General features: G+C 36.5%; 1 protein-coding gene across 1 annotated transcript; it reads left to right on the top strand.

Moving 5' to 3' along the window:
- The first annotated feature begins 1,320 nt into the window (after window positions 1-1,320).
- Window positions 1,321-2,459, top strand: LOC125475908. The gene is made up of 2 exons (XM_048581288.1): window positions 1,321-1,886; window positions 2,166-2,459. The coding sequence occupies exons 1-2, from the start codon at window positions 1,481-1,483 to the stop codon at window positions 2,432-2,434; spliced, it is 675 nt and encodes a 224-aa protein (XP_048437245.1). The 5' UTR covers window positions 1,321-1,480; the 3' UTR covers window positions 2,435-2,459.
- The last annotated feature ends 8,850 nt before the right edge of the window (window positions 2,460-11,309 follow it).

Genomic DNA, 11,309 nt, shown 5'->3' with positions numbered 1-11,309 from the left:
TGACTAACTTTGGCCGGGACATCTATCAAACGACAAGCTTAATGTGAAAGGTGGCTTCAAGATAATTGTTGGTGTGCACTTGGAAAGAGCAGGGAGTGCTCATGATATTCATCAGCGTGAAGAAATAGGGTTAGTTTGGAAGGGGAAAAACTAGTTAATGAGTATTTGTTTGGCTGTGAATCCATCTCCTTGCCATATTCAAGTGAATAAAATGAAGACAGGGCAGCAATACGAAGGTCTGATCCAAGTATAGAAAGCAATGTAGAAGAAGAAACTGAAGCAGGGGAAGATTGCTTAAACGGACTTCAAAGAAAGGTTCATGTTTCGCTGGTCTCAGGATGTAATTCCATTACAACCTCGAAATTGCAAAAAGCTGCATGGAAACTGATGTAATCATTTGAGGAGGGGTGAGGATGAAGAGGAGGCTTCGAGTGCTAAACTGGCATCCATTAATTGTTCCTCATCGGTGCTGATGAGAACTGCTAGATGGCACCCGCTGGTCTTTTGGCTTGAATGTTTTTCTGTGTATGGTTATTTTTTCTTGGTAAAGGTTGTGTTGCACTTGACAGATGAACACGGAAGTACCAGAGTAAAGTCGAACTCTGCGTCGTTTCAAATGACAACACATTTGGAATGGAGCTGCAGGAGGAGTACTATGGAGCAATCTCAGGTTGAGGAGGAACACAACAACAGCCCTTTCTCCCTCAACTCGAAGGAAAGTGGCAGACATTATGGACAGAGAGAGTAGAGTGTGGTGGACAGATTTGCTTGTGCCCCTTTGTTTCTCAAGAGGTGATAAAATCCTACTTCTTCCCATAGGTTCTGCTACTGGTGGTGATTATTTAATTTGGCCTTGGAAGGTGAATGGTATCTATTCCGTAGGATCAGGCTATCACTGGCTTCAAAGACAAAAGATCAGAAATGCTTCAGTTCCCTGCCCACCTCCATTCCCACATTGTTGATAGCGCCATTTGGAAGATGAAAGCCACCCCCCATATTCTGAACTTCATGTGGCCTGCCTTTTTAGTGCTTTTCCTACAAGAAGGAATCTGTTTAGAAGACATATTGCCGTGAATTTCCTATGTCCAATTTGCATGGAATTTATGCACATGGGTTAAAGGCATTTGGTTTGGCACTGCTCTAAATTACAGGAGACTTAATGAAGATGTTTCATCTCTTAACCTTTGGTTTTCATACAAAATTTCTAGGTGGACAAGGGGAGAAAATCTCGACACCTTTCTTTCTCTTGCAGGTATCACCTGTTGGGATATCTGGAAGGCTAAACTATATAAGAGTCCAGGAGCTTCTTATTTTGACCTTGCCAATGAGGTATGGTGCCCTCCAATTCATAATTTTGTTAAGGTGATCACTGAAGGGGCCTGGTGTATTTCATTGGAGGCGGGGCTGGGGATTGTTATTCATGACAGGTTAGACACATTCAGAGGTGCTCTGGCTGTTCTATAAGTGTTCCTCTGCTCTTATGGCTGAAAGAGCTGTGGTTATTAAAGGATTGGATCTAGCTGCAAGCTCAGGCTTCACAAAAGTGATGGTGGAGAGTGCTTCGATTAAGTGCTTGAAGGGTGACATAGAAAAGGGTGCTTGGGAAATCTATCCACTCTTGTTGGAAATAAGATCGAAGAAGATCAATTTTGAAGACCTACATTGGAAGTGGTCTACTCACAAGGCAAATGGTGAGGCTCACCATGTTGCCTTGCTTGCTTTGAGGATTGTGGAACGTCAAAGTTGGGTCGATAGACCACCAATTTCCCTGGTTTTTGCTCAAGGACGGCCTTCCCTATCCTCCAAGCTAATTTTGGGTGTTTTGGCTGCTCCCTTGGACAACCCTCTTTTGGTGGCCTCTGGCAAGCTGTCTTGTTTCTGTCTGGGTAAGTTTCTTTGTTAGAGTAATTTAATTTGAATATCGTCTTCGCATTCCTTAGTGTAAGTTGATGCAAATATATATCAAATTAAGTGACAAATGTCCCTTTTGGAATGCTGTTCAGGACAGTCTTCTTGATCTTGTTTTTTTTTTTATCTTTTTCGTCAAAGTCTTCTAACCTGTCTGTGAGTGGCTTCTGATTGGTTTCTAGTTTTTGCTCTTACACTTTTTATGCGAAACTTTCTGTTGATTCAAAAATATTAAATTCCGGACATGTCCGCTGTTGGTTATGATCTAGCTGAAGCATATGTGCCGAGAGACCTCCATTGGAAGAAGCTGAAGATGGAAAAACAAGAAAGAGCCAAGCTCGGCACGGCTGAATGCAAAATGGTAAAATCTAGGTTGTTTCTTTCTGGTGTTAGGAAAAATCCATCCAAGCAATTTCTAAACGACTTGTTCTGCAGAAAATTCGTAACTGTACACTTAGATGGTCATTCAACGGCTTTTAGGAATATAACAATTTCAAACTTTACTGTAACAATTTTTTCATGCTAAAATACAGTAAAGGAGTAAATAGGGAAAACAATAACCTGGTAGCATACCAAATTACAGTATTAAACCTCTGAAAATTGCTCGGACGGAGTACGATTGATCAAACTTTATCGTTTCCAACTTCTGCCATTGCAGCTGAACGAACTCTTCGAACATTGCTCGGATGGACTTTCTTCAACGCGCACAAGAAACAACCTTTAGGCTGGCACTATTTAAGTATTTTTGGATTTTGACTTGCCTCTTTCTTCTTCTTCTTCCATCTTGAGCTTCTTCTTGTGTTTGAAAATTTTGAAAAGTTTGAGCACATACACTTGAGCAAGAGCACTACATATTATTTTGATAAGTTTGAAAATTAATCAAGTGTTTGTTTTTGTTTGCAATATATTCGAAAGGGAATACGTACATATTTGAGGATAGAGTGCACAAATGGGTCTCGATAAAAATCTTGTTAGAGGTTTTAACCCAGTCGAAGGGAAAAAGAACGACCCGCACAAGCAACTTGAAAAGTTAAACTATCCTCAAAGAAAATGCAATCAAATAGCAATGCAAACCGAATGGAGCTATCCTCAAACAAAATATCTGTGATTAAATCCGGTGGTCCCTCGAACCATGCACGACACCTCCTGTTGCTGTCCAAGTCCTGCACGAGCAAGCCTGTGTGCTGCTAGGTTTGCCTCTCCACGAACGAGGTTAAATTTTGGCTGATGTTGTATTGGTTGAAATCCTTTGGCGACTTCCAAGCAACAAATTTGTTTTCCAATGCAAGTCTGTGTCCAATGTTGGCGCACTCTAACGTGATGCCGAGTGTAGTTGCAAGGTGTTGAGAATTCTTCCTCCCTACGAATCTGGGAATGGTGAGAAATGTGATTCCTTCAAATTAAGCGTGGAGGTCTTTGATTTTGATGAACTTGGGGAGCTCTCCGTTGCATTCAATGGCGTGCTATATTTTCCAGGAGACAACGACGAGCTTCTTTATATTGGTTTCGGTCCGTTCAACGACCATAGCAGTACACTAGTAGTAATAATGGTGATTTTGTTATTGATCACAAACTTCCTCTAACCATATTTAAGGAGCGTCTAGACAAACGTTTTATAGTTCGCTACGGAGGTGTGCACGGAGGATGTGCCACTAACGAATATGAATTTGTAGGGTTTGTAGGGTTTTCGTGGAAATAGCTAGCTAGCGCGCCATTCGTGCGTTTTATTGCAGCATCACTAACAAAAGCGTTTCAGGCCAACAATAACAATTTCATCATAGACTAATAAACAAATTAAGTAGGAATTACGGAAAGCTCTCGTACAGCGCACAAGAAACTGGACTTCACCGTCTCCTTCCAGCATGCGTTTCGTGCTAACTTTATTGCAGACACCTTGGCTACAATATGCCTTGGTGTTTCCCCGGGGCTTCGTTCTTTAGCTGTGTCTTGTTTTCTTCAGTTTCCTTAATCTTTGTGGTTCAAAGTTCTATCTTCTTCAGTTTCAGCTGAACGAGTCCTTGGAACAAATGTTGGATGGACTTTTTTCAACACCGGGCAGAAGAAACAACCGCTTGACGACTTTGCCATTTCTGATTCCGACTCCGGCCTGCCAAGCTTGGTTCTTTCTTCTTTTTCCATCTTCAGCTTCCTCTTGTGGAGGTCCCTCAGCACGTATGCTTCAGCAAAACCATAGCCTACCGCCGACATGCCGTAAAGTTTCTTTTTTTTGTGTTGAACCTGGGGAAGAAATGGGGAAAATTGTAATTGACGGGTGATAGCTAGTATATTTATAGAAGGTTTGTGCTTTCTTGGGGAAGAAGCAGGCGTCTTGCTTTTTCCTAGTTGACTGTTGGCTGATAATCTTCTATGGCGTGTTGAGTGGCAAAGACGAAATTGGTTTGCTCGTTGCTTGTCGCTGATGAAGTTTCCGAGACAGTTCAATATTCTATATATATTTCTATTTTGCTATAAAACAATAACATTGGTTTCTGTTAATTTTACAATTGTGGAGGAAAGCTTATATGTAATTTTATCTACGTATCAATTCCAACATACTATGGCAGCAGATTGATTTGCTAATTTAGATCATTAATATTGATCATGCATGTATCTGTTCGGGTTTGGATCCCATTTGGATTCTCTTTGTGAGGATCCTAGGATCCTTACATTTTATCTGTTTATCATACATCGTACTCCCATAAATCATTTTGAATTTTTTTATTTAAAATTAAATACAAACAGTACCTAAAAAAAACTAACCATATACGATGAATGGATAAAAGTGAGGATTTTTCCTCATCCGTAATTTTTCTAGGGAAGTTGTACTTCAAAATTTTTGATATGTATAGTTTAATATATGATAAGATTTTTACCACACACACAAAAGGGTTAAAAACACCTATAATACTTGCAAGAATAATAAGGATATTGTAGTATAAATGGTTCTACCACAGTCGTTCTTCACAAGGATTATTAAATAATTTGTATCAACTCAAATCTCAATTAATTATTTAAAGGCAAAGTTTTGGTATAATTGGTTTTATAACATAATTTAATAAAAACGAATTTAATTTTAAAGAGTAGAAAAATCTACAATAGTAAAAGAAAGAGAGAAAAAGTTTTTAGAAATCAAATTGAATAAGCACTAGGGTTTCGCCGTCACTTTAACAATCATATATGGTTCTCTCAATTAGTTATGACCTATACATGCATATTTTGAAGGTTAGATTTTCCTAATATGCCTACTTGGACCCCCAATATAGAGCATATATCAAACGTGCAATCTGTTTGTAGTATTCAGATCAAATCCAGACATGCATTATGTTTTGTGAAAACCCTCTAAAAAACAATCTAACCCTTAAGACGTGGTATTCATCCTAAGTGAACTTGCACATATTAACCACAAGAAGCCTTCGTCAATTTCAGGGACCTACCTCCGACCAAAATTGCATCAAATTACTTTTCTAAACATCATAATGGCCGCGAATCATCAAGATACTTATGACCTATATCAATAGTTTAAACCAGTGATTAATAACTCAAAAACCTGCATGCATATTATCATAAGCAAATTGAAAATAAACTACCGGGGGGGTGTATTCAATTGGGATTGGAGAGATTTTAATGGATTTATAAATCCATGAATTTTTATGGAGTTTAATTGATTTGTAGAGATTCTATGTAAAATTTTGATTCAATTCCCTCGAAAATCTCATGAGGAGATGTGAGATTTGTGGTTGTTTAAATTACACTACAAAATCTCTCAAATTCCCTCTTATTCCTCAACGTTTTAAAATTCTTTAAAATCAAATTATAATTGAATACACCTGAAATGTTATAAACTTCTTTAAAATCCTAATTGAATACACCCAGATTTATAAGGATTTTAATAAACTATCTTAAAATTCCGATTGAACACACGTTGAATTTCAGAGAATCACTTAAAATCTTGATTGAATACCCCAAGATTCATTAAAAGAATTAAAATCCCTCAAAATCCCAATTGAATACACCCCCTACATATTCTTGCTAAGCTCATGGCCTCACCCTAGCAAAAGAGATTAGTTAACTATATTCATAATTCAAATCAAAAGGAATCGTATTGAAATAATAAAAGATCGAAAACATCTTGAATGTAAAAGTATGAAAATTTTTAAGCTCAGCCAAGCTTATTTAAACTGCTATAATTCGATTCACCTAGAAAAAAGGTCTTCCAATCAGACTAGGAAACCAAAATAAATTAAAATAAAATAGGAAACATAATCCTAAAATTAAATAGTAAAGTTCTCCAGAAAGCCACAAATCCATCAGAGGTCATCTTGGGCTCCAAAAATTGCAATTAAGCCCAGAAACGTCACTTTTCAACAACGCACATTGCTTCTTTATTCCGTCGCCAGAAAATAACCGTTTGGTAGAAATAACCGAAATTTTGACACGAACACGCTAAGAGACACACGAACGTCTTCCAATTTGAATCACTCTAAAATTTGTCCGTTTGGTCATATTTTGCTCCAGAAGAAGTTGAATGTCTTATATTGAAAATACAAAGTAAAGTATCAAAATTCTACCAAAATAATTACCAATACATACTAAGAATAAGATAAAATATAATATAAAATTGACTCATCAATATCCGTAAGGAATCTTCTTTGTAACTTTTTTAAAGACAAAATGAAAAGAATCTACCTATCTCAAACAACAAAAAGAAAATACAAGTGCTAATGCGTTTGGTTTGTGATGAAACAATTGTTGTTGTGTAAAGTGGATATAAAAAGACCGTTGCTGTGATGCAATCGGTGACGACCAAAAACTAAAAGTTAACGTGCGACACACTGATGTTAGTGGGGCGTACTCATTGCCTGTCATTTTCTAATTTGTGTTATAAGGATGTCAAGGTCTTGACTTTGGTTATTTGCTTTCTTACTGGTAATTGCCAACCTCCTTCGTCGGGGTGTGAATTTGGTTTCAATGGACACCACCATGAAATTATAAAATAAAAAGAAAAAAAAAAAAAAAAAAAAAAGACATTGAATGCATGTGGCGACATTAAATAAAGTTTATAGACTAAATTTAATTTTTGATCTTTTATCAGACATCTATGTACACTTCATCTTATTTAAAGATTAAAATATTATTTTCTACATCATATATCAATTGCTAGAAAATGACAAGATGCGTTTTATGTTTTGGAATTATTTTAGGTGAAACGATAAAAGTTTGATTAGAACTTCAAGAAAATGGTGTTCGCCATCTCGTTTTTTTATTCATTTAAACATGGATCCGAAAATCTTAAATGGAATATCCAAGGGTAGTAAGAGCTTTTCCATTAGACCGATGGTTTTCGTTTCACTAATGTACCCGAAAGTATTGATATTTTGATGGGCAATTAGACTCTTTTTTTTATGAGGATATGCGAAATCTTGCAGGAAGTCAATCATCTAGGGATGTTAAGTGTGATACTCAAACCGAAGGAAGGAAGAGATCCCAATCGTCTATTGGGTTGCCGATTTCTTGTCAGTAAAAAAGATCAAAGATATCATCAGCCGAAAGACGGTCATCATCAATTGACGATCTCCCTGACGTTGTACTGGTTGAAATCCTTTGCCGACTTCCAAGCAACAAATTTATTTTCTAATGCAATTCTGTGTCCAAGCGTTGGCGCACTTCAATCGCGGATTCTTATTTTCTTGGAAAGGACATGACATCCAACTTGAGGCTGAGAGTAGGTGCAAGGTGTTGAGAATTCTTCCCCCACTCGCCCGCGATGAATCTGCGAAAGGTGCGTGGAGGTCTTCTCTTCTGAGATTGGTGAATGGAGAAAGCCCGTTGTGTCATCCCCGCGATACTTATTGTGATAACCTTGCGGAGGTCTCCTTTGAATACAATGGGGTGCTATATTTTCCAGGAGACGACCACGAGCTTATTTTTATTGGTTTCGGTCCTTTCAACGCCATAGTTGTACTACTAGTTGTAATAATGGTGATTTTGTTTTCGAGCACAAGCTTCCGTTCAAGGACCATAGTAGTACTACTAGAACAAAAACATGATCGGATGGTCGATGAAGCTGCTAGCAGATTGTGTTTGAGTAAGCATATGGTTCATTCCTTGGACCCAAATATGTATCCGGAACATTTCAGGTGCAAAATGGAGTTCCATTCTTTTAATTCTCAGAAATATCCTAAGAATTTGGATTTGGTTGCGAGGATTTTCTTTCTTGGCTCTCGATTGAGAGTTGCTGTTTTCTCCGCTAGGGCCAAAACTCTGAATTCCGACATGCTTTTCGCCTTAAAGCAAACTAACGAATATGAATTTGCAGAGTTTTCGTGAGTTTGTGTACGAGTTTAGAGGGTCTTACAAGTTCTGTACAGATTTGTAACCTTGTTGTTTTGGGACTTATATCCGGTACTTTATAATTGTTAGGTTGAAATAAATAGCGATCATGTTTTATTAGAGCATGACTGACAAAAGAGTTTTATGGAAAAAATAATCATTCAATAGAACAATGTCTTATATATACAGCACACAAGAAATTGGACTTCACCATCTCCGTCCAGCATGAGTTTCGAAAAAGCTACTTTGTTGCAGACGCCTTAGCTACTATATTTCCCCCAGCGGATATGCTTCGATGTTTCCCTGGGGCTTTGTTCTTTTAACCGTGTCTTGTTTTCTTCAGTTTCCGTAATCTTTATGGTTCAAAGTTCCAACATCTTCAGTTTCCGCAGAACAAGTCCTTTGAACATTGCTTGGATGGACTTTTTTCAACACCGAGAAGAAGAAACAACCACTTGACGTTACCATTTCCGGTTCCAACTCCGCCCTGCCGAGCTTGGCTCTTTCTTCTCTTTCCGTCTTCATCTTCTTCTTGTGGAGGTCCCTCAGCACATATGCTTCAGCAAAACCATAGCCTACCGCCGACATGCCGTAAAGTTTTTTGTGTTGAATTTGGGGAAGAAATATGGGGAAATTGTAATCGATGGGAAGTATTGAGAGGGCGATGAGATTAGTATATTTATAGGAGGTTTATGCTTTCTTGGGGAGCACGCAGTCATCTTGCTTTTCCCGATTTGACCGTTGACAGATTTGTTTATGCCGGCTTTGAGTCTTGACTTTGCGACCTTTGGAGTGGCAAAGACGAAATTGGTTGTTGGTGATTTTGATTGGCATAAGATTTTATCAAACTATAACGGGTTTGGAATGCACTGCTAATCACATTAATATTATTATAATTTTTTATTTAAATTTTACTACTAATAGGTAAGGAATAAAATTTGAAATTATTATAATAATTTAGGGGATACTGTAGTTTTAAACTCTTAAGACATAGATAGAAATCCAAAACTCTATTATCTCAACTTAATCACTTGCATAATTTTATAGATATTATAATTTATTCCAAAAGTCACGGTGCAATTAGGAGTAATACCGTTATGTATAGATTGTGACTTATTTTGTTTGAAGGTTTGGATGTAAGATTCTATTTTTCAACATTTTATCAATTTATATTGTTGTATAAATGCAACGAAATTGGAAAAATGTGTGAATCTTCTTATCTTAAACAAAAAAAAAGAAAGATAATAGTAATGATGAGCTGTATGGTTTGTACTGAAACAATTGTTGTTATGTGGAGTGGATATAAAAACACGGTTTCTATGATGCAATCTGTGACGATAAAAAAACTAAAAAGTAAACGTGTGACACAAGTCATGTTAGTGGGTCATAATCATTGGGGGTTTTTTTTTTCTTCGTGTAAAAAGCTAGTTAGTTAGGTACCCACAATTGTTGAGTAAACGAGAAGTTTACAATAAGATGCCCTTATTAATGGTTCTCTCCCTTTCAAAGAAATGACCACTTTTGAAAAGTTATTATCATCTAATTCTTTTAGAGAAGTCTTATTAACACTACAAAAATCTCATTCTATATTCTTCACAAATATATTTTTCTTTTCAAATATAGAAAGTTAGAAATGTAGAATGAGAATTTTGAAGCATTAATAACAATTCCCTTCTTTTTATTCAATTTATCCTTTCATGTTTTCGAGTTTTTCTCTTTAAATTTTTGTTTAAATGCACGACCAAACTTTACTTTTGAGTAAGTAAAATATATAATAGAGTGGAATATTCAAATTTTGAATTTCCTTTTTTATTTTCATTGTCACTTGCAGATCTATTTGATTTTTTTTTTTGGATAAAAGCACTTAAAAAAAAAATTAGAGTACATAATTGTGTGATACTTGTGCATTAAGCATGAAGTTTAGTTGTTGGACAAAGCACTAGTGTTGGGAATGAATCCTACACATTGATGGGAGGAGGAACCTTGTATGGGCTTATAAGGTCATCTCTAACTGAGAGAGTTAAACATAGCCCCGTCTAGAATTATAGCTCTGCATGAAATCACTTTTTAATGAATAGTGTCAGGTCATATTCATATACCATCTCTAACCAAATAGGCTAAACGTAACCCCTTAATAATTTATTAGTTTTAAATTTATTCTTAAATTTATCAATTAATTTAAGGGGTTTTTTTAATTTTTTTAATTTTTATTTTTATTTTTTTATCACAAATAGTCCCTGAAATTAAAAATCAATCAATGTAGTCCCTGAAAATAGGTGTCACAAATTAATGTGGTCATTTCGTCACAATCTGTTAAAAATTCAGTTAAGTGCTGATGTGGCATATAAATGGGCCCCACATGATTTACGGAGGTTTTTTTTTTTAATTAAAAATAGTCCTTGAAATTGACCCACACCATCAGGATGATCTTTGAAATTGAAAACCAATCAATGTAGTCCTTGAAAGTAGGTGTCGCAAATCAATATGATCATTTCGCTACAATTTTGTAAAAAAAAAAAATATTTGTTATGTGTTGTTGTGGGTTTAATAATTAATAAAAAAAAGCTGTCTAAATACCTATTTGCACAATGAAAATTTTTTTCTTATAGTAGGGCCTACTCCGAAGAGACATCCTTTCCATAAATTCTCAAAGGCACAAGACTTAAACAAGACCTAAGAGGGGGTATGGAAATAGTTTTCAACCAACAATAGATGTACCTCGGTTATAACCTCATTATCTCAAGGCAGACCTCGTCGTTGTTTGCATCACTAAACCACCAGGGAAGTGCCGAACAAGCTCTCCAAGATTAAAGTTGTGAGGATGTTGATCGCCTAAATGTTAATAGTGATGTCTTAGAAGTCATTGCCAATCGGCCAAGCCGTCACCACAAGTGATCTCGATCCAGTTCAATTCGGTGAAGGGTGTCGAAGTGTGTAAAGATGGGTGTTTTGAGATTTTTTTAGAAAATAGAGAGCAAAAGAGGTAGAGAAATGTGGACTCAGATCAGACGTGATTGCATGACTGGATTTTTGGGTTGACAATTTTTTTATTAACTATTAAAGTATTAAGC

Source organism: the organism of the source record quoted next, unplaced genomic scaffold, assembly GCF_019419815.1.
Source record: "Pyrus x bretschneideri cultivar Hongxiangsu unplaced genomic scaffold, Pyrus_bretschneideri_v1 Contig17, whole genome shotgun sequence".
Taxonomy (NCBI): domain Eukaryota; kingdom Viridiplantae; phylum Streptophyta; class Magnoliopsida; order Rosales; family Rosaceae; genus Pyrus; species Pyrus x bretschneideri.
The sequence above is the reverse complement of the archived record's forward strand: the minus strand, read 5'-3'. Positions and strand labels throughout refer to the sequence as shown.

Coding starts and splice junctions, on each gene's coding strand:
- LOC125475908 (XM_048581288.1), top strand. CDS start 1,481: ATGGCTGAAAGAGCTGTGGTTATTAAAGGATTGGATCTAGCTGCAAGC. Junction 1,887..2,165: donor GCTGTCTTGTTTCTGTCTGG/GTAAGTTTCTTT, acceptor TGTCCGCTGTTG/GTTATGATCTAGCTGAAGCA.